The sequence below is a fragment of the Cyprinodon tularosa genome, unplaced genomic scaffold, assembly GCF_016077235.1.
Source record: "Cyprinodon tularosa strain WSP-4 unplaced genomic scaffold, ASM1607723v1 ctg140, whole genome shotgun sequence".
In the NCBI taxonomy this organism is placed as follows: Eukaryota; Metazoa; Chordata; class Actinopteri; order Cyprinodontiformes; family Cyprinodontidae; genus Cyprinodon; species Cyprinodon tularosa.
This window is the reverse complement of record NW_024038221.1, coordinates 1,242,564-1,269,259: the sequence shown is the minus strand read 5'-3', so window position 1 is coordinate 1,269,259 and position 26,696 is coordinate 1,242,564. Positions and strand designations below refer to the sequence as shown.

Here is a 26,696-nt window from a genome sequence, read left to right as displayed (position 1 = left end):
ATAGGTCAGCTTAGGGAAACATTTTTGCAACCTCCATATTCCAGGCACCATGATAAACAGTGGTTTAAGTGAGTTGCATTTCTAGTTTATCTCAATTTAAGTGTTTTCCTGCACATTAAAGGTCTAGTGGAGGATTTCAACAGAATTTTTAAGACCTGCCCTTTCCACTTTAACAAAATGAAAATGCACAGCCCTGTAACCTCCCAAGAGGGATTGCCTATTAATGCATCGCTCATACAAGCTTACTTAAGATTTGATATTTTACTATGTCAGACTCCCCACCAGTAAGTGAAAATGGGGACGAGCACATAGGACAGCCGAGCGTAAACATATCAACATGATGATTGAGAATTAGGAGGACCACTTATTTTTAAGATCCACCCGGAAAAAGAACATCCTCCACTATACCGTTAAGGTTTGCATAAAGTTTTTTCCACACTAATTCTATTTTATGAAATCAAAGGTAGTACTCACATATCAACTTATCATTTATTTATAAATTATAACCCTTCATTACCCTTTTCAGACAATTTACATTAATCAATGTCACTTCTCTGGCTGTATATACAGATAGCTTTATTTGGTGGAGGGTTTTGTTTCTATTTATGTTCAGGTGAAATTAGTTAGTTTGGAAATTGGTGTTTGGTTTGCTTGATGTTAACTAGACATTTTCTTGTGTATTTAGTTGATTTATTTATTGTTGTTTGTCAAATTGTCTGAAATAAATTCATATTCATTCATTCATAACTTTGTATGATTTAGTTTCATTTTATTACTATACGATATGTGTTGATACATCCATACATAATCGAATGGGGTTAGGAAAAGAAAAAAAAAGAATATATAATAACAAATACTTTTGCATGGAACTGTACAGTTTAAATATGGAGGGATTTTTAAAATATGTAATTTAATGCATTTCAGTGGATGTAAGGTCCTCCAAGGTGACCAGAGACTCCTTACTTGTACTGAAAAAAAAAATCCCCTTCTCTGAGTAATGATCATAACATTGAAATAAGCTGCTGTGCTGCTCACGTGACATATGTGACGCGCAGAGATGTGACGGTGCGCACCGCATTCGGACAGGAAGAGGAGAAATAAGGCTTGTAGACCGGATAATTAAGACAGACATAAAAAAATCTATAATAAATCGGTGTTTTTCAAATCTTTATCTTTGTAGAATTTAATCTATAAATTCTAATTATATTTTCTCTTCTAAGCGGTTTAATTGAATGGGTTAAAATAATATCTTTCTTTTCATTAATCATTTAGTTAATCAGAGGCGTCATTAATCAAACGATCAGATCAGGTTTTGCACAATGGGTTCAAATATAATGAAATCAGATTTGTGATGAAAAAAACGACCCTCGTGATAAAAATATCTCAAATGATGTCATTCATACCGGCGGTGCGCGCCTCAAACAGGCCCGGGCGACGTGACCCAACTTTGTGTTTAAAAAAAATAAATAAATCACATAATGCACCCTTTAAATAAGCGCACGTTGTTTCAGTAAAGCAGGTGCAAGAGGTGCATTGAGTCGGAGTGGTCACGATTTCTATGGGTAGCCTAATATTATGTAACACCCTGGAACTGATCATGATGCGCTCAGCATCTCTGTTGGCACAAGATGAACCGAGGAGGATGAGGTTTATAGAAGAGGTCCAAAAACACACAGATGTTCAGATGATGATAACTCAAGAGAATCGTTTACCTTTGAGAGCGCTTTCTATCATTCTTCCAGAAGCGCCGTTCTTTGCAGCTTTGGAGAAGCGCGTTAAATCCCGGCTGCGCGCTCACGCACTGACCTTTGCTTTGTCATTAACTGCAGCCAGAGGGTACAGGTGGAAAACACCCTGTGAGAACTGGGCTCCGCTAGATCCAAGTTTAACCCGTCAGTGAAGCTGTGGAGGCACCGAGATACCGCATCATCACGCAGACAAACCCGTCTTTGGCGTAGGAGCAGAGAACAGGCCTGCCATTGGTAGATCGGTAGCGCATGTGGATGTGAGAAAGCAAGGGGGCAGCATTGGTTTGAATGTTTATGGATCTGTCCGGCAGCTTCCCTCAGTGGTTCCTGGTAGGAGCAGGAAAACATGGAGTGGCTTCAGTGACTGGAAGAAAACTCACTATTTAGATATTTTCCCCCTTTTTTTTTTTTTTTACAACAAGTCTGAATCTAGAATCTAAACATTTACCTAGATCATAGTAGAAAATCCTGAAATATTCTATTTCCAACCTGTTATGTTTTCTATTTTTATTATTTTATTTGTGTCTGTAATGTTTTACAATACACTTTTTTGACAGCAGTGACTGTACACAGCATCAAACATCAACCAGTAATCTTTATTTTCATCATAAAAGGATTTTGAGGAGACCTCTGGATCAGAATATAGGACTAGGAAAATTTTTTATAAAAGCATAATTATATAGCACACTTCAGTAGAAAGACAGTTCTAAGTGCTGAAACTGAAAAACATACCATAACAGGAAAACATGACTTAAACTTTGTCATCTTGTTTACACAGAATGTATACAAAAAAAAGTTTTGTTCATGACATTTCCATTTCTTAAAGTGCAGCAGTGATTAAAATGTAAAAAATATATGGAGAGAAAAGAAAAAGAATTATGCAAAATAACAGAGCTATCTGGCTGCTTCCGCGAGGCACCGCCGTAAACATACAGAGGAAAGTGTATCACAACAGCATAAAGCTAATCAAATAATTAGTGAATATGAATAATCCAAGATGAATAAAATAAATAATTAAAATGATAAGATAATTATACTAAATTTTAATAAAATTATTGCTAATAAAACGACACAAATTTGGACTACGAACGTTAACTTATAATGTTTAGTTAACACAAATACCACTTTTTAAAAAAATGGATGTTTAATCTTGATTTAAAGAAACTTGGGGTTTTATCCCTTTTCCAGTTTGCTGAGTTTGTTCCAGATTTGCAGAGCACAATATCTAAAACCCACTTCCTTATGTTTGGTTCTGGTTCTGGTATGCAGAGTCGAACAAAGTGGCTGGGTGGTTGATCCACTGACTACAAGTCTGTAATGTATATTTTAGTAAAGTCATTCAGTGATTTATAGGCTAACAGAAAGATTTTAAAGTCTATTCTATGAGATACAAGGATGCCAGTGAAAGGACTTTAGAACTGGGCTGATGTGCTCTACTTTTTTAGTTTTAGTGATGATGCTGGCAGCAACGTTCTGAATCTAGTAAGCTGTCTGATTTACTTTTTAGGCAGATCTGTGGACAAACTGCAGTAATCAGTCCTAATAAAGATTAATGCATTTATTAGTTTTACAGGTCCTGCTGAGACATAATATATATATACTTTTATTTAGCTTTTATTGTGCTTTGAAGGTTGAGGTCTGATTCCATCACTACACCCAGATTTAGAACCAGATTGGTGGGTTTGTAGCTGGAATAGCTTATGCTGTGTGCTAACTTTTAAAGGCTTTTCCTTTTTCACCACATGGGATTATTCTGCTCTCTGATGTAAAGTCACCTACTGACACAAAAAAGGCCCTGTACCTCAGGTAGAATTTAAACCAATCAAGCCCTGTACCAAACAGGCAGAGCCAGTTTTCCAGGCACTCTAATAAAATGGAGAGATTAACAGTGGTGAATGCTGCACTGAGGTTCAATAAAACCAGCAGTGTAGTTTCTCAACAGTCTGCATTTATAAGGATGTCATTGAACACCTTGACAAGGGCAGTCTTTGTGCCGAGAATGGAAGGCTGACAGAAAAACGTTTAATGGGCTGATCATTGTTAGGAAGGTGTTTAGCTGCTGAAACGCAGCTTTTTCAATAAACTTATAAAGTGAATGACTGAGGAAATAAACTGTTTTTAAAGCTATTATCATAGACAATCCAAGCATATAACTATTAGTGGGCAGTTAAATATTCAGTAACTCAGCTGAATATTTGATGAACTAAATTGTTTGAACCTAAAGTTCACTGAGTAACAGTCAATCCTTTAGAAAACTAAATCCATCCTAAGCCAGCCTAACCATGTTCTCAGAGCTCAGTTTATGCTAATATCCTCACAGTGGCACTATGCTGTTCCCAACCAGAAAACCAGTCGATACGCAAACTCCTTTATTCCCGTAGCCATTCGGCTTCTACCCTTTACCTGAGATGTTGCCATTTAATTTATTTGTGTTTGTTTGTTTATTTATTTTTGTTATAAAGTAAAAAGTAAAGTTTCAAAAAAGTTTCAAAAAAGTTAATAATTCGCCAATAAAAAGTAACGTTTTGAGTAAAGATGCACATAAAGAGTTTTAATATTTTTTAGTGCAACACATTTCAAAAGCAATGTTATCAAGACAAATCTGAATATTGTTTTGTTCTGATTATTTTTGGAACCCCATGATTTCAAAAGAAAATAGCTTCTTCTCAAAATCTTATTTTCAAAAGACAAATGTTGACACAGATTTGAGTGAAGATATGGGATGTATAACCTGATGCTCTAACTCGGCATTGTTTTTTTATTTTTATTTGGTTGTTTGAATTGATCACTTCTATTGTTACAGTTGAATTTTTCTTCTGTTTATAGCTGAAGCAGATGGATTGTTTTGAAATAATGTGATACAATCGATTTATTATGCAATTGTTAATCTAAAGCTGAACTCTGCAAAGAAAAAGTGCTGCACCACATGTCGAAGGTAAACACAGAAGAGGAAGCTCTAATCTGTGTCTGACAGTGGAGCAGAGTTTAACCCAGACTAATACGCATTGGCTTTACTAACAAATCCCCCAGGATTAGGAGGAAAGAGAGGGAGGATAGACATACAGAGAGGCAGGAAGGCAGTAAGAGAGACATTCCCCACGTAAAACATGATGTTTTTCACGTGTAATTTAGCTGAAAACATAGAGATATAAAGAATATAAAAGCAACGATTCTGTAATACTCTGTTTTTGTTTTTTTTACTTTATTTCAAGACTCTCTTTTGGCTACCATTCATTCATCCTTTCCGCTGAACTGCTGCTAGTTTTAATCACATGTCTGGAAGATGTCTAGTGCTGCTACCACAGATGATCTCTCTCTCCAAATGGAATTGAACGATTCAGATTAGCTAGCCGAATGAATAAAAGGGGTAGAGCGTAGCCGCCTGTGGCCCGGGTTGCCTGTCACAACTCCAATCCGGCACATCGATGACGTCATACACACTCCGCTTTGTTTAAAAAATATATATAAATATAAAAAATATAACCGTGGATGTCTGGGCAACAGTGATTCACCTACATGTTATGAATGCTGGCGTACCATAAAGAATAAATTATAAACAGTTTAGTTTGTGCCTTCAAGCTGATCGCCCATAGGAAGATGTTACTTGGATATAACAAAACCGAATATCTTTGGAACAGCTCCAAATGACAAAAAGCTCACATGGGTAAGTAGAACATGAAGTAGTAACGTAAAATCAAGGGCGCAATGTAAAAAAAACTGCGTTTCCCTTTAAATTGAGGGAGTGGTCTCAGGTTCCAGCTCTCAAAAACCTACAATGCAGCGATAGAGTCTATTCCTTCCCGCTATCATCTTAAACCTCATCGCCATGTAGGTGATTAAAACATTGCCCCTGGTCAGCCAGGCCAACAATGACCCTTACGACCCTTTTCAGAGGCATGGGCCAGTATGGGGCCTTGCAGGCCAACAACGACCTCAACGACTCCCCGCCATCACTAAGGGTTGAGCCTGATGGTCCTGATCTTTCTTTTCAATTTGCATGTTTTCTAAGACATAACAAGGCATTTTTTGTGGCACTCTATAATCCTGGACCTCAAAAGTTACTACAGACATTTTGAATTGAGAAAGCTTCCTGGATGGGAAGCAAAACGTCTTCAAACTTGGTTGGTAAACAAAGTCCAGTGGATTTTAACTTTGTTGGAACCCTCACTCAATGGTTTTTAATCTGTTCTCCTTATTCTTCCACCATATTTGATAAATCTTTTAATAAGAAAGCCAGGCGTTTATAAACTCTGATTTATGAATGTCCTTCAATTTGTAGGACAATTTGTCACCTCAGCATTAATTGACGTGGGCAGACAAGTGTAAGGATTTCAGCACCACTTGGAACAAATTAGTCTCAACTTTACATCTGAGCCCTTGTGACGCTCAAATAATTTAAAATCCTTATTCAGTCATTGAAATCAATTATGTCTTGGAGTAAATGTGTTAGGTGTGAGTTTAATGCTCTGAATTAGTTTTATCTGTTGTAATGTACAGTATGGTATGCTGCTGTCCTCATGGCAAAGTCTCTATTGCAGAAGATTTTAAATCTCAGTGGGACAAACCTGGTTAAATAAAGGCCAAATAAACTTATATCTAGGAGATGTATATGGGACATGAAGATTTCATCTTCAATTTTTCTTTGCTTAACATCTGTCGACCCCACATATCCTGGTCATAAACTGTTTCCTTTTATGTCGGCGCTGCTGAGATCTAATGGCAAAAACTGGCTGACATGGAGACACTTTCTTCCCTCAGGCGGTTTCTCTAAATAACCACAATGAACAGCTCACAGACTACTCTGCTTTTTGCATGATCAAAACCTGCCCTCCTTTTAAAATAAATAAATAAAATGGCTGTACACGCCTTTCACATACTGCTCCTTGTACTATAAAGCGTTCTAAGATCATGCAGTTTGATTTTTAGGCAGTGTATTGTGATGTAAGCAACTGACACAAGCTTGGCCAATAAAGTTAATTTTAAATTGTGAACTTCCACCAAGCATTCCCTCACATGACTGCATTTTTATGGTCATTCTTGGAAAAAGCAATCAGCTTAGATGTGCATACTGTATACTTGGATGGATTAACCACACAGGAGGCAGTCCTGCTTTGGACAGAAGTTTTATTGTTCTTGGAATGTAACTTCTTCTTAACACATCATGTGAAAACAGAAAGGTCTCTGTGGTGTTACATAAAAGCTGTGACGTACATTTTCACCGCTTCAGTAAGAGACCTTCTTTAAGGCCACACACTGAGCCCAATGGGTGCATTTCAACACAACAGAAACTACACCTGAAGCACAGTACTCCACGTTACCTCTTGACCTAGTTTCTTTTCCTTTTGTCTTCCATCCACAGTCAGAGACAATTTAAAGTAAAATACCCAGCATTAGCAATCCTTAGATCCAAAACTAAAAAAGGAAAAAAAGGCTTTCTGCCCTCTACCAGTCACTGATTTAAAGCTGCCATTTATAGGCATCAAGCAGGAACCTCCAAAAACTTGGTAGCAAGTTAGAAACTAAAAGGCCACAGAACTGGAAAAACGCTTCAAACTTAGCTTTGTTTGTTTTTTTTCAGCAGCTGTCATTTTTTGAATAGTTTACCATATTATTATAAAGAAGAAAACCTAATGATGGCACCTGAACTATTCTCCATGAAAAAAGCTGAAAGGCTAAGACAACAAAGGAACATGTTTGAAACAAAAAAAATCATTCAGCAACAATGAATGACAGAGGACATATAAAAAAAAGAACAAAGAGACTGTAACAGTGTCAGAATCATAAAAAAATGCCTCTTACATAGATACACCATTGGGAAAATGTTGCATTTCATAGAAAAAAAATCAGAAGGCAACATCGGAGTACATTTAAGGAAATGTACCAACATTCAAGGCAATTAGCTTTAAATGCCTGCAGAGAAGCTGTAATGTCTGCATGAACCATTTTAGAAAATATCCACTAATGTTTACACCATTCCCAAAAAAGCTCACACTGCTGTGTACCGAATCAAAAGGTCAACAACTGGCAAAATGGTCAACACATTGTAACAGATGACTTATGCCTGCAACATAATCACCACTGCTATCAGGCACATGTTGGGGCACAAATATGAGAAGAAAACATTTTATTTTAAATATGATGCGTTGTGTCAAAATTTCCCATGTAAAGGATGATATAATCAAATGGAAACTAACTGAAGGTGGAAGACCAACTAGAGTCAAGTTAGCCTTACCAACACTCCACTTTAAAATCCAGTATGGCTGCTGCACAAATAGCAAATAAAACGCAGTGATAGGTGCAATAACAACTTGTTTCCACAAGTTTTATATCTCATTAAACCAGGCACACAAAGCTCTTGTCAAATTGCCAGAACAAAATGTTGCTACAGTGTTTTAATAGAGGGGAAAAAAAAGCGGTTACTGGTTGGTTTGCTTATTGTAGTCGACCTGGTTGCTAAGAGCAACAAGTAACTCTCTCTGCTTTCCCAAGTCGAAAATGGAGCGCATATACCTGCAAAGATGAATGAAATTATTTTTGGTCTTTTTTAAAATCACACTCTATTCTATTTTTTGGTTGAAAACACTTGAGTTGCAATTCATTATTAATTAATTTTACCTTTTTTTCCTACCTTAACACTCCTGTTCCATCAATACAGAAGTATGATTGAAAATAAGAAAGTTATAAACAAGAAAAAAAAAGAAGCTTAGAAGCACCAACATTTAAGAAGGTGATAATCAACAAATCCTAGTGATCTCAAGTACAAAGCTTTGGAAATGTTTGCACAATGGTACTTTAGAAAAAAAATAAAATAAAAATCAACCAATAGGTTCATTCGCATCCTAGTGCATTTCTGGGAATCTCACTCCAGCATGTGAAAAAAAAAAAAAGCAACCAAAAAGAACCACTTCCTCCTTCTTCTGCATGGCCTCTTCATGCAGCCCAGTCAGGGCGTTGGGGTTGGATGGGCGTCTGACGGCATCTTGGTGCTGAGGAGCGTGTTGATGTAAGGCCAAATCTTGTCAGTCTCTGTTCCAGAAAATGAGTGAAGGATTCCTTGTGATCTGAGGTCAGAAAGGAGAAGACCAGAAGAAATTGATTCTTTTTCCAACATATTAACATTCTATCTCAAAACAGAGCAGTTCAGACTGGAATGTGGGTTCTTAATAAAATCCAAAAATGAAAAAAATTAAATAAACATCCAGCTAATGTAAACTTCCAAATAAAGCAGATATAAAAGAAAGGTAATTTTTTTCTCAAACCATGTGTTACTTTTTCCAAGCTTTCCTTTTAGAGATTTTTTTTTTAAGTGGAAATGGAGGGGAAAGATAAAAGAAGATAAAAAAAAAACAACTTATATTAATAAACAAACCAAAACTGGTTGGGTGGTTGTTGGCGTATTCATAGAAAAACACGGAAAGCTGTTCAACCAGTTATGGTGTTGTGCCCCAATTATGTTGAAACTTGAAACAGCTATGTAAAAAAAAAAACAAAAAAAACCCACAAATATAAGAAATGTAAAATATATAAAATATATAAAACAATACCATTCCGTTCAAACGGCAGGAACTTATGAAGATGCATACAAACCACGTCTAATCTATGAGGTTTGCCTTCATAGACTATATGAAAAAAGGTTATAAAACTTTCTGTTTCAAGTAACAGAAGTTAATCTATGTTAATAGCAAATTCAAAATTCTATGACTTTATTCATTTTCCTGAAAATAATCCAAGTCAGTGTTCCTTTAAGGCAGGGTAGTAAAAGTCACGAAAAAATAAAACTAAAATGGAAGAAACTTTGTTGTTAACTGAAACAAATAAAAACAAATCTAGAGAGAAAAACAATTACCAACTGGAACTGTACTGAATATTAAAACATAACTTAAACTAAAATTATAGATATATACAATTTTTGATTGTGTGTTTATCAATTTATAAACTTTGAAAATGGATGAGAAATGTTTTTTTTATGCTCACAGGAATCAGTTAGTCAGCTTTAAGCAAAGCCGTTTTTGAAAATAGGATCTTTTTTTAATTATTCATATGCAAAAATTTCATATAAAGAGTAATCTGATCTTTTTAAATTCTGTACCTAGAAATTAGCTGAAGTTAAAAAAAAAACTAAAACTGGTAGTAGAACTAAAAAAAAAACAAAAACAAATCTAAGCAGTAATACAATAATAGTGATTAATACAAACTAGCAAACCCATTCTAAAATAGTTGCAACAAAATAAAAGCATACTGATATAAAACAAATCCAAAACTATCATCTTACCTGAACTAAATTAATTGCAAACTGAAATGAATACTTTAATATAAAAATATTCTTCAACCTGTTTTCTGTTTTCCTTCACATCGGTAAACTTGGAATTCTGTAATTCAAGTCTTTGTTAAGAAAAAATGCACTTGATCCACCAATCTTTATCCCCAAAATTATTCCAAATTTCAACTTCGAAATCCCAGATCTTATTAAACTGAAATGACTGTGATGCAGTAGGATATTAAATAACTATAGATGATGATATTAATGATTAAACCTAGATCACCATTAATCGCTATCTAGAAGAAAAAAAATTGCCAAAATATTTTAGGGGGTATTTCTGTTTAATAAATGTGTTCAGAATTGCTGAAACAAAAAACACATTGACTAAACCTTAACAACCACCAAATAACAACCATTACACAGCAGATAACAGGCATCAGAGGGCTGGGGGGTATTTTGTTTCTCTATTTCTGGTTCTGGAGTTCTGGTAGTTCTGGAAAGGAGGGTCCCTCAGATTGTCTCTGGGGTGAGGGATGTCTGGGCCTCCCTACTGAAGCTGCTACCCCCGACCCCGAATAAGCAGAAGAAGATGGATGGATGGATGGATGGATGGATGGATGGATGGATGGATGGATGGATGGATGGATGGATGGATGGATGGATGGATGGATGGATGGATGGATGGATGGATGGATGGATGGATGGATCCTATATAATATTGGTTGATAACAGTTATCATATCGGTGGTCACTATGAAACAGTTGTCGCCAGATCGATTGGGTACCTGTTACTATGGTAACTGTATAGAAATCCTTTCAGACCTTTAGACCTATTCTAAATTGGAAGATCAACTTGATTTCTCTCTTGATGTATCTCTACATCCCTTCTATTGGAAATATAAACGGGATAATGCATTTATTCTTGCTTAGGAAAAGGTTATGAAGATCCTTATAAGTTACCAAAACCATAGGATGCATCAAAACCAAACATTGCTAAGTAGTTTCAGCATGAAAATGAAGTATAAACCTACTTGTACAGGTCGATAACAGGCTTTGCCAATTCCTTGTAGTGTCTGAGTCGTGCCATCAAGGCTTCAGGTTTATCGTCATCATGCTGAATCAGTGGCTCCCCAGTGACGTCATCTTTACCCTGAGGATGGCAAGCCAAGGTCACAACAACTCAAAGCTTCAACCGACAGTTTATTAAAGCCTCGATGGCATAGAGAAATGCATCAAAAATGAAAGCTCTTCATTAAAATTTGGAGTTTAATTCCATTAAGTTTCTTTATGTATTTAAGTCCTCCTAAAAGGTAAATAAATAAATAAATCCCAAGAAAAAAAAAGCTTTTATCAGCAGTTCTCAATGTTTTCTTCCTAAAGCTCACTGTTCTATAAAGAAGAAGAATCCTTTTATTTTAACTGATACGGTGAATCAAATAGCTTTTCTATTTTAAATATAAAAAAGCAGAGTAAGTCTCATCATGTACATGCTGATGGGAATTATTTCATTAAAAAGTTGCCATTTATTGTGAGGAATTTAAACCTAAACATGTTTGTTCTGCAATGTCTTTGAAGCACTTAAAATAATACATCAATGTGGATTTTCTCTAATCTTAACAAATCAATAATTATACAAAAAGACTCAGAAACCCCTCCTGTTATCAAGTTGTGTTTAGTATTTGGATATTAAGCAGCTTCTTCCATATGCTGGATATTTAACAAGCGTTCTCCTGGTAAAGCGGTTGGTGTTCTGATTTGAATCTATTTTTTTTTTTTTATATAAACTTTATTAGAAAAAGTTTTATAATACAGAAAAAGGAAAATTTACAGTGAACAATCACCAGGGGTTTGAGCAAAATAAAATTAAATAAAATAAAATAAAAAATAATTAAATAAAAGTAAAAATAGTAATAATAAATAGAAGCATATAAAGGGATTATATAAATACTTTACATTTAGAGCATAAAGTCATAGTTTTAGCAGCCTTTTTATTATTGGAGGAGGACAATGTAGAAAAATAAGTAGTTGCTTCCTTTAAAAAAGAAATACAGGAGGGTTTAGTCACAATAATTTTACATTTGTGGATATAAAACTTGGCCAACAGTAACAGAGGATTACATAAGAAGAAATGTTCAGAAAGTTCTTTTTTATATTTTGTGATTCCAAATAAAATCTTTAATACTTTAATACTTTTCAAATTTATCATAAATATTGTCCAGAATGAAGCGACAGATACCTTGCCAAAAACGCCTGGTGTGTTGAATCTAGTTATTGTGGCAGAGTTCTGACAGCATTGAGGTCCAAACTTAATATTAGTCTGGTTTATTTCTTAAAAAATAAATCTGATGTGAGTTGGGTATCAAAGCTCTTTTACAAGACCTGATTATAACCTAGTTTGAACCAGCAAGCAACAGGACTATAGATTCATATTCACTCTATTTATGGAGTGAATATTGATCTAGTTATATAGTTTAAATACCATGCTATGATGTATAACTTTGACCTTTTGTATTTTAATCAAAGTAGACATTTTGAGTCGGATGGTTAAAATAGGGGCATAAATGGGTATTCCAACAAACAAGCACCTCAAATACATGATATCTGGTTTTGGAACAGACTTAATAATTCATAGGGGGACGTTTCTGAAACTGCTTCACCAAATTTGGTGACGGCACTAAATGTCCACAGATCCATGCTGGAAACTGAGCAGTTCAAAACCAGCCAAGTAAAGATCCAGTTTTAGTTATACAAGAATCCTGCTGGGGAAAAAAACAGTTTGACACCAGAAATAGTTGGTGTGATAAATGTTTGCTACTTTCTTACCTTTGACTGAACATTTCATGTTTTAGGATCAGTTAAGATTGCCAACAGTTAACTATACTTAAGTGGAGGAATTAAGTATGAATAGTTTATTAATACAAGTATTTTTTGCATTTATTAAAAGAAAATATTTTTGATAAACCTAATGTATCTAAAACAAGAGTTTTATTTTAAAATCATTGAATATCAGTGAGGGAAAAAAGGGTTATGGGTGCATTAACGTTGTTTATGAAAATGTCTGTTTTCATTTCGATTACTAGGTGTGTAACGTAAAATATTTGAGTTTGTATAAATTAAGGTAAGACTCAATTCTCGCTTTAAAAATAACATTTAAATGCACAATCCAGCAAGATGCTGTAATGCTGGATTAAAACACCTAAAAAACTTCAAATTCATTTCCTGTCAGTATCATGCATTTAGAAAATCCTCATCAATCCCTTTTAGTAATAGTAGAAGCCTTTTGTATATTAACCACATATCCTTGCAGAATAAAGAAGGCATCTTGAGTTCTCAGGAAAATAAGATCAGTGTTTTTTCACCTTTTTTTTTTGCCCTTTATCAGCTTCTCTTCTGAAATCTAAATTCCTTTCAGCTTTGAAACACACCCAGCCCATGCTATTGTTACAGACCATCACAACATCCAGATGCTAAGCTTTCAAATGTCCAAGTACCTGCACTCGAGGGGGGTTGAAGCCCATGTTGTAGACTCTCCCGCTGGCTGGGTGGATCCAGCGGTCGCTCAGCCTCTCCCTCAGAGTTTCATAGGGAATGTTGAGACTGATGACCAAGTCCATCTGATAGAGATTGTTCAAGGCCTGAGCCTGTGCCAGTGTACGAGGGAAACCTGGACAAAAGGAAAGCAGAAAACGGTTACAAACCATCTTTTATAATTACACACATCCAGCTTCCATTGGATTTTTCTAATAAGGATTATACAATGAAACTAAAAAGGAAACATCAGTAATACCCTGTTCACTGATTTTCATTGAAATGGCTTGTGGCAATACTCGCAGGAAACAAATAGTAAGTTAAAGAACTTTGTGGCAAAAATTTATTCCCAAGCAATAATGAAACAGGACAAACAACAACAAAAAAAGGCTGCTCTGGACAACTGTCAGTTCAATAACTGACATGCAAGACCAATATGGATGCTTTACAGGTTAACTGATCAGATTCCTAAAATCTACTAGTTTTAATATGTGCATCTAGAATCAACACTGATATGAGAGGCTTACAGGTACTGCAAGGAACACTTTATTTAAATGTTAAACACGTTATTCTCTTACCAACAAAAAGGTGCAGCTTCAAATATCAGAATATAGAATAATTAAATGACATTTCAGTGACTTCACTCAACAAAAGTCAAACTCATCATATAGATTCACTGCACACAGAAATAATTCTCAGTTTCTTTCAGTTCATTTGAGCTTTTAAGGGAGCCTGGGTTGGTTTAATACAGACTTTTAAATAGTCGTCATTGGCCACATCATCTTTGGACCAGAGATTGGAATCTGCATCTTTTTAATATAAGTTTTCCTTCCACTCACATTCAAGTTTACACAGACAGTAAAACTGCCAGGTCAGGTCTCTTCCCCATGGTTGTGTAGGTCATACAGTCAAAAAAAAAAAAAAACTTTTTAATGCAAGATTCTAACTTTCACTTAATATCAGATTTCTTTTTTAGCTGCATGTTTTATCTATTAAGAAAAATAAACTATAGTAGAGAATTTATCATAAGTTTTTAAATAATTTATTTTTTTCTATCATACTCTAATGAATTAAGAGGCTCCTGTAAGCACAACCCTGATTTGTGTCCTTCTTCACTCATCCTTTACTTATTTAATATTTATGATGCAGCGTTTAAACATTTACAGCTTTGCTTCATCAATGTTTGTCACAGCGGGTAATATTTCAACTATGAGAAAGCCTCGGTGACCTCCCTCTTTTTGTATGTGTTTGTGTGTAAATGGGCGTGGTTCCACACGCAAAGTATTTTAACCAAACAATGAACCCATTTCTCTCACTATGAACACTCAACATGGTGGAAGACGTTACACCACACCCAGAGAATACAGACAAACCCAATCTAACAAGAACTATGACAAACACAATAGCAATCTTTTACCTCTGTGTACCCTGAGTCAAAACATCTATTTAAGCTACCTGGATTTAAATTCTACATGAAAGGTAAAATGAGATGGATCACTAACTTCAAGAGTTCCTGCTGTTCTATTTTCTTCATATACAGTACCTTTAGGGTCCCTACATGTGTTTTCCATGTCAAAATTTCATAGTATTTCAGACTACATTTCCCAGAGACCATTGCCCTTTCTAGCACATTTTTAAGTAATACTATATACATGAATATGAATTCATAGCAGGTATTTTCCACAATGATAACGCTCTAAATGATGAAAACAGATATGTAAAGGAATGGTTAAAGAAACAAATGATAATTTGAGTGATTTATAGGTAAGCAATGGATGGATTGATTGAAAATTAAAGAATAAATTGATAAATGGCAGGCAGATTGACAAATGTACAATAGAGAAAAAGACCAAGAATTAATTGATCGACTCATTAATGGCAGGAAGATAGACCGGCATAGGAACGGTTAAAGATGACGGCGTCGGTTGCAATGTCCCAAGGAGCACCACACTAAAAGATACAAATGGACTAAACATTCTCAAAAAATATCCAAGGCCTCATGTTACTCTTCATTGCAGCAGGAATCCTGCAGCTCCAACAACAAAATGTTCTGAAATGATCAAGTGAAAGATAACAGGAAGACAGCAGCAGAAAATCCTTTACATTCATCTATTCTGAGAAACAAACTCTATGAGAAATATTCTAAGGAAGTTAAGGCTAGTTGAAAAATACTTGGTGGGTAAACACTTCTATAAAATATATATAAAATAAAATATATTTTGGCTAAAAAAAATAAAAAATAAATTGGTTGTTCATTTGTGAAATATTCTAACAGTCAGCAAATTTACAATCCTTTGAGACTTTTTTTGCCCTCGTTCTTACTGAATAAAATTTAGCCAGAAAACTTTTGAAAAAGGCAAGCACATCACATTTTATGAATACTTACTTTATAACATTTATAGTTAAAAAGAAAACTATAAATACAGGTAAATAAAACTGTAAATCCAATTATATGTTTTAGAAGAAGAAAAATGTAAAGACAGAAAATGAAAAAAAGAACAAGTATTGTTGTCGTTTTATCAGTTAGTGCCCTTCTTCCATAGAAATGTTATGAAAATATAACAGGTTAAAAAAAAACTTTTCTCAGGTCTTTATAGTCTTTGGCCGAAGTTAAAAAAGCCATTATGGAGGGCATAAAAAAAAGCCTGTGGCTGCAGCCACAGGTTGAAGACTCCTTGCTTCAAGAAAGAATGAAAGAAAATTCTACATGATCCTAGCTGTGGAGTCTGGTAAAGTGGCCATTAAAGTTTAGGTCTGGCTCCATTCCTCAGGAGCATTGAGTTCAAATCTGGCCCAAGACATTTCACAGGATACCAAAGCCAGGCAATCCCTGAACTGGAAAAGTTAAATGATGCAAACAGCATAAAACCAAGTAAATCAACCACAGGATTGGTTAAAAAAAATCTGCTGGAATAGTTAAACCAAATTATTTCCCATGGCTTGAAAATAGTCATTTAATAAAAAGAAAAAAAAGGTTTGAAAATTAAACGAGCTGAACTCAAAATGACCACAAAGATTTTCTTCTATTGAACCAATTAAAGGGTATTCAAAAAGAAAAGTTTTCCATCTCAAGTGACTTTACCAGCCACCACTGTGAATGATTACTGCTCTGTCATAACATGAAAGGTACAAGAGGCTGTTTGTAATTGAGTTAAATCAGTTAGTTTTCATCAATAATTGAATGTTTAAATATTCAAGTACAAACACAATAATTAAGCTTCCTTATGTTTCTGGGATCTATAAAATCAACCCCCTACAGAATGTGACTACAGAATGTGACTTTTATATGTAGTTGTAATGAATATATACAGACATTTTTCTGAAATTGCAGCAGTGTTTACATATGGTCCTGCTCTTAAATTCACTGTAGCGATTTAAGGGGTGGCATCAGCATGGGCCAATCAGATTTAAGGGTTAGCTGGCAGTTCCCACATCCACCTTAAGGGTGTATGATATTTTATTACAATGATTCACAACAAAGAACTGAAACAGTTAGATGTAGTTCTGCTTTTTTCCCCTCTGCATTAGTTACATTTAGTAAGCAGATGGAAAAGAGGCAGAAAATGTAAAGTTTCTTACCATCTAGCAGCCAGCTGTGGTTCTTCAGCTGCTCCAGTTTGGGCAGCATCAGTCTGGTCATCACTTGGTCAGGAACCAGCATGCCCCTCTCTATGTAGGTCTTTGCCAGCACGCCTGCCTCTAACACACGACAGCCAAGTAAACATAGAGTAGAGCATGTTTGCATCTGCTTCCTGAAGTCAAAGATTTGAAGAAAAAAAAAGGAGGGAAAAAAAAACAGGAGAAGACAGAGCCTGGCCTGTTGGATCCACATCTGACCAGTTTCTGTTTCTGTCAGAGCAACCCTTAAGTTTGTGATGGAAGCAGTGGGGTCTCCTGGGGGTTGTTGCATAAATACTTCCAGAGTCACTGAGTTTAACACACAAACATCTTTAACTGACCTCAGAAGGAAAAACAACAATAATAATAAAGAATAGGGGCCAATTCAACAAGTCCCAGCTTTTTAAGAACTTGGTGATTAACTTTAATGTCACTTTATGCATTGCTTACAAGTGGATTCAAATATTACTAGTTGGGGAATTAAATGAAACGTTTGTAGATATTGTAATGTAGCTTTACACCATTATAAAGGCAACGAAATGTCTGTAAGTCCTGTCAACACCAGAATGTTTTTTTTTTTTTTTTTTTTTTTGGGGGGGGGGGGTATCTAGAGTGAATGACCTGAGGTGACACCAACGAAGCGCTGCAGCTTTTTAACTTTTCTTAAACAACCAAAAAAAAAAAAATGTAATTAAAGAGTTTTTATTTAATTGCAGAGTTTTCTGAGACCATTTGAACCATTGTTTCTTTCAAATCATAACATCTTTGCAGAGGAAACCCCATAATTGGGAAATTAGACATGAGAAAATGAGTCATTTAGGGTTAGTATCTTCCTGTGGAAATTTCTGACGCTCCTACCTGTGTTGGCTGCAATGCCCTCGCGCAGAAAGTGGCCACTGGACAGGTACTGCAGGCCAAAGCTTTCTGCTATTCTCTTACAGATCGTGCCTTTTCCAGATCCCGGCGGACCCAAAACAGCGGCACGGAAAAACTTGGCCATCTCCTCCTACAATGTAAGGCGTGTCAGATTTGCTCCAGATTTGGGTTTGCACCAGATATGTCGCAAATTTCTATTCAGCTGCACATGAACAACCAAAGCAACGCTTTGAAACTCTATTTCAGCGCGCCAGGAGGACCGTGTGGATCTTTACGCGCTGCCTTATATCTGCGTGCAGCGGAACTGTTCCCCTCAGGCACAGGAATGAAGTCAGAACGACTGTTTTTTTTCCTCCTTCTCTCGCTCCTGCGGACGTGGGTAGCTCGCCTGCGTCTTTAAGAACAGAGATTGTCCTCCGCGAATGAATGAGGGAGTCTCCACAACGCCCTATTTTGCTGCGCGCATCATCCAGGAAAAATGCGGAAGGATTTACTGGCGGGGGAACGTGGTTATTGTAGTTTTTTAACAATGTTTACAATGTGGACTGTTTACATCATTTTTTAATCCACCAATGACCAATGTGACACAAGTTAAGTAAAGCGAAAAAGCTCTAAATAAGGAGAAATAGAGAGGAGCCCAAATATAAAGTTTTTAGGAGAACTCTAGTTGTGACACTTCTGGTGTTGTTCTGCAACACTTCCGGTAGGCTTAGAGGAGTACACGTAATCGTAGTTTACCAAATGTATATAAAAGATTTATATTTATTTATATAAATTAATATATAATGCACACACACACACACATATATATATATATATTATTCATAATGATCCCTTACACCCCCACTATGGACTGTTCTCCCTGCTGCCCTCTGGGAAGAAGCTTTAAAGTTTAAAGCATCAAATGCAGGTCCAGATTCCATGACAGTTTCTTCCCCACTGCCATTAGACTGCTAAATGTTGTGTAAAATTGGTTATTTTATTTATAAAAACAAAATATATATATTAGAACTGTAAATATACAGTCATATGTTTATATTATAATTTTTTTATGGATTTAATACTGTTTTTCAAGGCTGCACTACAAAAAAGGAAATTGTCTAGAGCTGTTTTAAACATTTGTTTTTGTATACACTCGTGTATACAAAACGGCAAAAAAAAGAAAGAAATATATATATATATATATATATATATATATATATATTGAGAAGACTGCACATAAAACAGCGCCCTTATACAGATACAAAAATTTTGTTACAATAGACAAACATTATTTGTTCTTCCTTTTGTCCCTCTCTTCTTATCCTTTTTCTTGCTGTTTTCCTCTTTATTCCCTTTTTCTTTTCATATTGACAATGTTATCAGCTGACTTTTCATGCTATCTTAAAAGGAATCAAAGATTTGCCAATCACTACGCTCATTCTAACTTAGCTGATTACTCCTTCCTGTTGTTCCAAAAAGGTGACAGCAAAAGTAAATAACACAATCCTTTCAGTGTAGACAAGCCATGATCTGCTTATCTGTTCTCCATTTTTCATTTAAATGAAATAATAGCTGCATGAATCATGAGAGCAGACAAGATAGAGGAGAGCAGGATGCAGGGTTGCCAATCTACTTGCTCAGGAGAGCAGAGTTTGTTGCTTTAATATGTTGTCACCAAAGTCTCCAGTAGCAGAAAAAAGTCACTAGATTTGGAGCTAAGCGCTTTTTTGTAATTAAGCGCTAGATGGGTTTGAAAAGTCATATATAGCGACAAAAGTGCTAAGTTGGCAACACTGCTCTTCGCATTGTTTGTTTTCAAATCATTTGCTGCTGTTTGTTTGGACCTTTCTGAACATGTGCAACAAATTAACTGATCCATTCCAGAAAAGCAGTTTTATGGGCCCCCCAGGAACTTAGGGCCCTTGGCAACTGCCTAGTTTTGCCTAATGGTAAATATATATATTTATATGAATACTACTTTGCCCTGTTAAATGCTATTTAATATGTTATACTTTAAAAAAAATCTAATTTAATGTTTCTGAGTACTGTCATTAATATCAGTGTCATTAATGCTCTATTAATATAAGTTCAGTTGTTTTTAAGTTTTTACTGTTGACACTCACATATTACTTAATACATCTTTCTATTTTGTCCTATGTTCTTTCTTATTAATTTATGTAAAATTTAGATTTTGTCCTCAGATTTGCTGTGAAATTCTAAGGAATGTTTTGTGTTTAATGCTGTAATATACAGTAATATGCTAGTCCCTAAAAGGGCTATATATTTTCAAGTAAAGAACATAAAGGATGCTTGTTCTGAAAAATAAAATGCAGCTAAGCATTTACGGTAAAACAGATGCTGTAATCTCCTATACTGTTTACATACTGATCACTGCTGCACTGTATAATGGAAATGTTCATTTCACTCCTGTAAACTTTAAGCAATGTAAAAAAAATTTATAAACTTGGTGTATACAAAAGGACAATAAAGTTTGTCTAAGTTTAAGTAGTTGACCAAAACCTGTAAACATCTTGTTCTAATGTGGCTTTATCAATTAGAATTGATACTAGCAAACAGAGCATGCCTTAGACAAAGAGTTGAGCTTCTGGTTGCATTAAATCTTCAGACGGGCTCATTGAAAATTTAGCACAGCTTTGATATTTGTCTACTATACATTTAATTGGATGATTTTGAAAGACTGCGATAGATTGGCGACCTGTCCAGGATGTACCCCGCCGTTTGCCCATAGACTTTATAGGCAGCAGCCCCATCATGGCCCTGATACGTGTAATACGTAAAAAGATGAATGGATGCACTTTGCAATAGCCACTTTAAACAGTTGATATAGTTTCATTTAAACAAAATCAGATATAGATTTAGGGGGTGGCGATTCTAAACTAAATTTGCCAAGAGGATCATGGTGGGGGCAGTGCTTTTAATGTGGGCACAGAATTAACCTAAACAGGTGGCAACAGTTCTTTTAATGAGCTCTTAAAGGGGCGCTATCACACAACATCCCTTTAAAAAAATAAAAAAAAAAACACAAAAAAAACCATGTTAAAAGAAAACATTGTATGGCAACCATTCAACCCTGTATTTTTACCTAATAAATTTGGAGGATGAAAATAATTTTTGCACCCAGCAGAATCAATATCATTTTGCACCGCCGTCGCCATCTGCTGGTAGTATTTACTTGCGCATTCATCATCTTGCTAGTCTCTAAGGATTTATCGCATGCTTTGATGAAATCCACTGCTCATATTACACTCTGGGCGCTACTGACGTTTTTTTTGTCTCTTGGAATCTAATTTTTTGTTTTGCTCTTTTCTTGGCTCCATTAATTTAGGTCTTGTAAAATCAAGCTAATGTGCAACATCCTAATTTGAAAATTACAGTATTGGCAAAACTAAGAAAGCCATAAGATAAAATCTTTGAACTAGTTACAGTTTCTATTCCAAAGCACATAATCATAATAATTTAATTTAATGTTATGTCTGTAGTAGAAATGCAAATAAAAGGGGCCAGGACCGGTTCTACATGGGCACTGGCCCCCATTGTCCCATCTCTAGAACAGCCAATGAAGCTGATTTATAAGTAGGGACAATTTATCCCTGCCATTGTGTTTGTCTGTGTAGACGATTTTTTATTATTTTGTATTCTGTTATTTCAAACAAACAAAAAGTAATAGTCTGCACCTTCTTTGAGATAATTCGCAAATCAAACAAAGACTGATAAAACCTAGTGTTGGTACTTCTATTAAATCAAATATTTCAGTTAGTTTGGTTTTATTCTGATTTTAATTTGTTACATAAATTTGCATTTTGAGGCTACAAATAAATCTAAATAAGGTGAAATATCCATCAATGAGTTATTAAATTAAATTTTTCTAATTCATAATACACTGAAAAAAGAATGCAACCGATTTTTGCATTTACTTAAAGTCATATTTATATATTAACTTTATCACAATTGTTTTATGTCCTACCCTGCTAACATGAAAGAATTTTGTTAAAGTAACTAAATATAATTAAGTAAATGCAAAAAAAACGGTTGCATTCTTTTTTTTCAGTGCCACAAGAGGAAGTTTAATAGAGGCTTATTCAGAAATTACTCTGAAATGGTTCACAGATAACTGCTGTAGCAAGAGCATCAACAGGATTACAAAGCAAAGACCTTTCAAGCATTTGGCCTCAGCTGTGACATTTAAACACTGACCTGTGAATATTTCCCAAATTCTTTACATAGCTTTCTTTACATTTCCCTCAAGACTGCAGCTTTTCCTATAACCAGAGCACATTTCCTACTACTTGTTTCCTTCCACTCAACTTTACATTCACAGCACTCTGTTCTGGAAGCTGACTACATGCAGGGCAAAAGCACTTCTCCTGATTGGTGGGTGTGCATTAACAGTTACATGATATTTAAATGTTTTTTTGTTTTGTTTCTTTGTTGTTTATGTTGTATTATTTTCTGGGAAACTCCTTTAATCATGAAAAAAACAAGTAAATATTTGACTTATTTTATAACATGATTATTGAGATGCGCGTGTATTTAGGGATGTCATTTTTCGCGCTTTGTACACTTTGTTGGATTTCACCACTTGTTGAGATTTTATTAAATAAAATCAGCAGATTTATTTTGTATTTTGGGATGTTTCTTTTCAAGCAGGAGGCGCAAATAAAAGGGGGGAAAAAATATGAGTTGCATGTCATTTGCAGACGGAAGGAATCCAGAGAGTACTTGTTGCGAGCCATACGGCGGCGGCAGCGTCCCGTAGCTGTCAAATATTGCGCACAGCCTCCAGTCGTCAGTCAGTGGAGTAACCCAGACTAATCCATCAGGCAAACACCTCGGAAGACTGACGTTTTTTTATTTCCACTAAAGAGTCTCCCCGATAGGATCGGAAGCTACTCTTTAAATCTTAATCTTTTTTTTAATCTCCCTTTTCTTTTGTCACATGGCTTTGAAGAATTCAATAACAACAAAAAATGGCGACAATCACGTTGCTCTGTGTGGTCTTGCTGCGTCATTAAAAATATTCATGTAAACACGGGGAAATAAACGAGGTAAGTTCGCTCAGTCTTTGCTACAGAGTTAAAGGAATAAGTGTGTATTTAGGAATAAATTGTTATTTAAATCCAAACCGCATGCTTTTTGTTTTTGCACAGAAAAAAAGGGGTGTGTGCGCAACGCTGGGCGTTAACGCGTTTCTGCACAGCATTCACTCAAAGCACCGCATTTAACCTACAATAAATAATCTTATATAAATACATTTACTTAGAACAGCTTAAGAAAGTGTTTGTATTATATAAACAGTTCAGCCTATATTAAGACATGTTTGTTTTCTTTTTTTTCTCTTTATAGAGAGCAGCAACAAGCGTTGGCAGTTCTCCTGCTTTGCTTATTATTAGTACACGTATCATAATATGGTTGCTACAGAGGATGTTATTCTTATTTACATTGAGCGTTTGCGCAACATGGGGTCGCTTTCATCACAGGGGATGTTTCTACATCACGGTGGAGGAACGCTGGGTTTGATGTCTGGCTCTGTTTTAGTTCTCGCACAAGTTCAACTCCCTTCACGTCTGACACGAAGCGTTTTGGCCAGAGCCTTGTGCTGCGGGGGCTAATGGAGTTGTTTACACGAAGTGCACAAAGGCGGAGCCAAGACGGGGGAGGGCGTGGCTCCAGATCCTTCACGCGCCAGGAAAGGGGCGGAGCTCCAAGGCGAGAATCAAAACAAGTAGTTTGTCTGAGGCACCTTGCAGAAAAGGAGGGAGAAGAATGATGTTTTGTTTTTGATTAAAGCTGAAGTCTGTAAGTTTTTTAAATCACTTTTTTGTCATTTTGGCTAAAACTGTCCCTATGCCCAGACAGCAGTACATGTGATATGTAACCTGTGAAAAAAACTGCTTCAATTGGTCCTGCATACTGCCTGTATTTCAATCTGGAAAGAATAATTCGGGACGAGTCAAAACAACCAATCACAGCCAGAGGAGCGTCTGACTGAGTGTCAATCACAGCTCCCCCCCCTCACCGCTTAACCTGGACGCGCGTGGAAGTCATGGCGGAGAGACAGCCACCAGCGAAAGAGAAACTGCCCTTACTGCCCCTGCCGATAACTGCTTACACGGCAAACTTCGGTATAACCAGCATCTTATATCTAGCTGCTTGGAGGTGAGTGTTATCGCTCTTACCGGTTCACACTCCATGCCGCGTACGCTGCTTGGATGCTTGTGGTCGCATGCGGTAGCCGCGCAGGTGCTGTGAGAGGGGTGGGGCTTGGAGGTGGGGCATGAGTGAAGCAGAGAGGGTGGGGGAGTGGCGTGAAACCTGTTTTTCTTCAAATTTTCAGTCGAAGTCTGCTCTCTTCTCAATGTTACAGACTGCTGCTTTAAATGAAGCTTTAATCAGGCCTGCAAATGAAACTGGGTTAACATTCAATATTGGCTGATGTGGCCCTAAAGAAGGGGAAGGGTCGATTTGCCAATATGTGTGTATTTAATATTATGCAATAGTTAAACACAAGGATGGCAAGCTTTATTTATTAATGCATTTTGTTGCTCTTTATCCAGTTATCTATTGATTGTCAAAAGTTTACTCCGGCTTAACACTGGGGCTCTCATATTTAGGTTGATATGCTTTTCCGTTTGGAGTTTTTTTAAACTATGGAAATCTAATTTTACAGGAAAAAAAAGTCACACTCATCAACAGGTGACTGTTATATGAACTCTTTCAATTGTTTTTTTTTTTTTTTTAATAGAAAATATATTTTAACCTCTTAACATCCACCTCATTTAGGGAAATTCTCGCCTATTTTGCACACCCAAATGGAAAAGTAAATTGCTTAGGAACTCTACATTTACAGTCATTACTGTTTTTATATATATATTTTTTTTTTCTTAATATTTTTCAAGGCTGCCCTTTTCAAGAAGTCCAGAGAGAGCTGTTCCAAATGAAATTTCTTTTTTGTTATACACTTGTGTAAACAAAATGACAAATAAAATCAGTCTAAGTCTCTAAGTAAGCCCAAAGTACAGGTGTGATATGTTATTTGAAAGCTAACACATTCTAGTTTTTGAATATATGCATGAAAATTAGGTGAGTAAAACACCCAAGCTGCATCAAACCCAAGCTTCAAGTTGCACACCAAAGACTCAAAGTTGTTTTTTAGTTCTCGAAAATAATAGGTCTTTTTTGAAAAGCAGTAATAAAGACATGCTTTCTTGTTGTGGCTGCTTTGTCATTGTACATTTTGACATGCTGCTATATCTGTGTTAATTATGCTTTGGTCCTCGCTATGTTAATAAAATGAACAAGGTGGTTGAATTGTGGAGAATCTAAAATTTCCAACGATGTCAAAAATGTCTATATTGATAAACATTTTACCTATGTAATTTTCATGCATTCTGAGTTATTATTTGTAAACACTTTAAAACGGCAACTCGGTGGGTTTTTAGGGGTTAAGGTTTTAGAAAGATAAAAAAAAAATGTATTTACTAAAAACTTTTAGATCTTTTCTTTTTATTTATTCACTGTGTATGTTTTTTGTTGTTCTAAATTTGGCCCATAAAACATGAGCATTTGCAAATATTTATCATTTTAGGATCTAAAGAAAGCACTTTAAAAATAATACCAACCAAAAATAAGTTGATTTTATTTATAGAAACACAGAAGTGCTTTACTTGACTTGTTCAACCAAGGCTACACATTTAGATAAAACTAAAAAAATATATATTTTCTTACTCTTGGTCATGGTGTACTAGCCAACAGTTTTGTGTCCCTCTTTTTTTGCACCCCTAACAACCTCCTTCTGGAACATTTAGGAATTAAACAGAGACTGTCATAGTTTAACAGATGATGCATTATTAATTGTTTTTACTTTTTGTTTTTATAAAGCTAACAAATAACTGTTGGCAGCTATACAAATATTATAAAGTATAAACAAAGCTCTAATATTTGCCTTATATAAGTCACCTTCTACCCGCTGCCCTGTTGGTGTCACTGATATAATTAAGATACTCTTTTATTATATAGAAAAATATCTAAAATAAAGCTATGACTCTTTTCCAGACTGAAATAAACAATTGTTGTGGAATGAGATGACTACAGTCCGGACATAACGTGGGAATGACAAATGAAGTGGAGCCACCAATGCTCCCAGACCTGACAGGCTGCCCTGGTTCAGTTATCACAGTGCTGATGCTGTCCCCATCGAAGGTACAGTACTGTGATAACTGAAGGATGGCTGCCAACTTGACACTGGTGTGATGATCCGCAGTTGGAGAGTTGTAAATATGTAATCAATGCAAAACTTTTGTGTGTAAAATCATTAAAGTTTTCTAACAAAATAGAAATAGTATTTGTGTTTTTTTTTTCACAGCTTAGAAGAATGTATCTGTCACACTATGAATACTATTAACAACAACATAAATGATTTATAATTTATTCCAAAAGTTAGAACAACCAACTTTACTAAAGTGAAACAAAAGAACAAGCAAACAGTGGTCCCCATCCATGCCAGCTGATCCAAATGAATGGACAATTCTCACAACTGAATTCTTGGTGTTTGGTACCCTGGCAAAAGTCCGTATACAGAATATTTTCCTCCCACATTCAATTCAATTCAGTTTCCTTATATGGCACCGATTCACAAAACATGTCATCTCAAGGCACTTTATGGAT

The 26,696-nt window shown here is 35.6% G+C and overlaps 2 protein-coding genes and 1 long non-coding RNA gene across 3 annotated transcripts in view; 1 reads left to right on the top strand and 2 right to left on the bottom strand.

Annotated features, from left to right (window-relative positions):
* dnajc6 (DnaJ (Hsp40) homolog, subfamily C, member 6) overlaps window positions 1–2,007 on the bottom strand; it is a 61,513-nt gene extending 59,506 nt beyond the window's left edge. The window contains exon 1 of the mRNA XM_038278382.1: window positions 1,713–2,007. The gene's annotated coding sequence lies outside the window, so the exon portion shown is untranslated. The remainder of the gene's footprint in view (window positions 1–1,712) is intronic.
* A 4,848-nt stretch (window positions 2,008–6,855) lies between these two features.
* ak4 (adenylate kinase 4) lies at window positions 6,856–18,466 on the bottom strand. The gene is made up of 5 exons (XM_038278379.1): window positions 18,012–18,466; window positions 17,115–17,234; window positions 13,499–13,671; window positions 11,039–11,157; window positions 6,856–8,809 (listed from the first exon to the last, which is right to left on the bottom strand). The coding sequence occupies exons 1-5, from the start codon at window positions 18,151–18,153 to the stop codon at window positions 8,692–8,694; spliced, it is 672 nt and encodes a 223-aa protein (XP_038134307.1). The 5' UTR covers window positions 18,154–18,466; the 3' UTR covers window positions 6,856–8,691.
* Window positions 18,467–22,719: 4,253 nt separating this feature from the next.
* Window positions 22,720–26,368, top strand: LOC119778933. Its single transcript, XR_005280148.1, has 2 exons — window positions 22,720–23,077; window positions 26,085–26,368. It is a non-coding gene; the product is annotated as an uncharacterized LOC119778933 (long non-coding RNA).
* The last annotated feature ends 328 nt before the right edge of the window (window positions 26,369–26,696 follow it).

Coding starts and splice junctions, on each gene's coding strand:
- ak4 (XM_038278379.1), bottom strand. CDS start 18,153: ATGGCCAAGTTTTTCCGTGCCGCTGTTTTGGGTCCGCCGGGATCTGGA. Junction 17,235..18,011: donor GGGCATTGCAGCCAACACAG/GTAGGAGCGTCA, acceptor GTCGTGTGTTAG/AGGCAGGCGTGCTGGCAAAG. Junction 11,158..13,498: donor TCAACCCCCCTCGAGTGCAG/GTACTTGGACAT, acceptor TGCCATCCTCAG/GGTAAAGATGACGTCACTGG.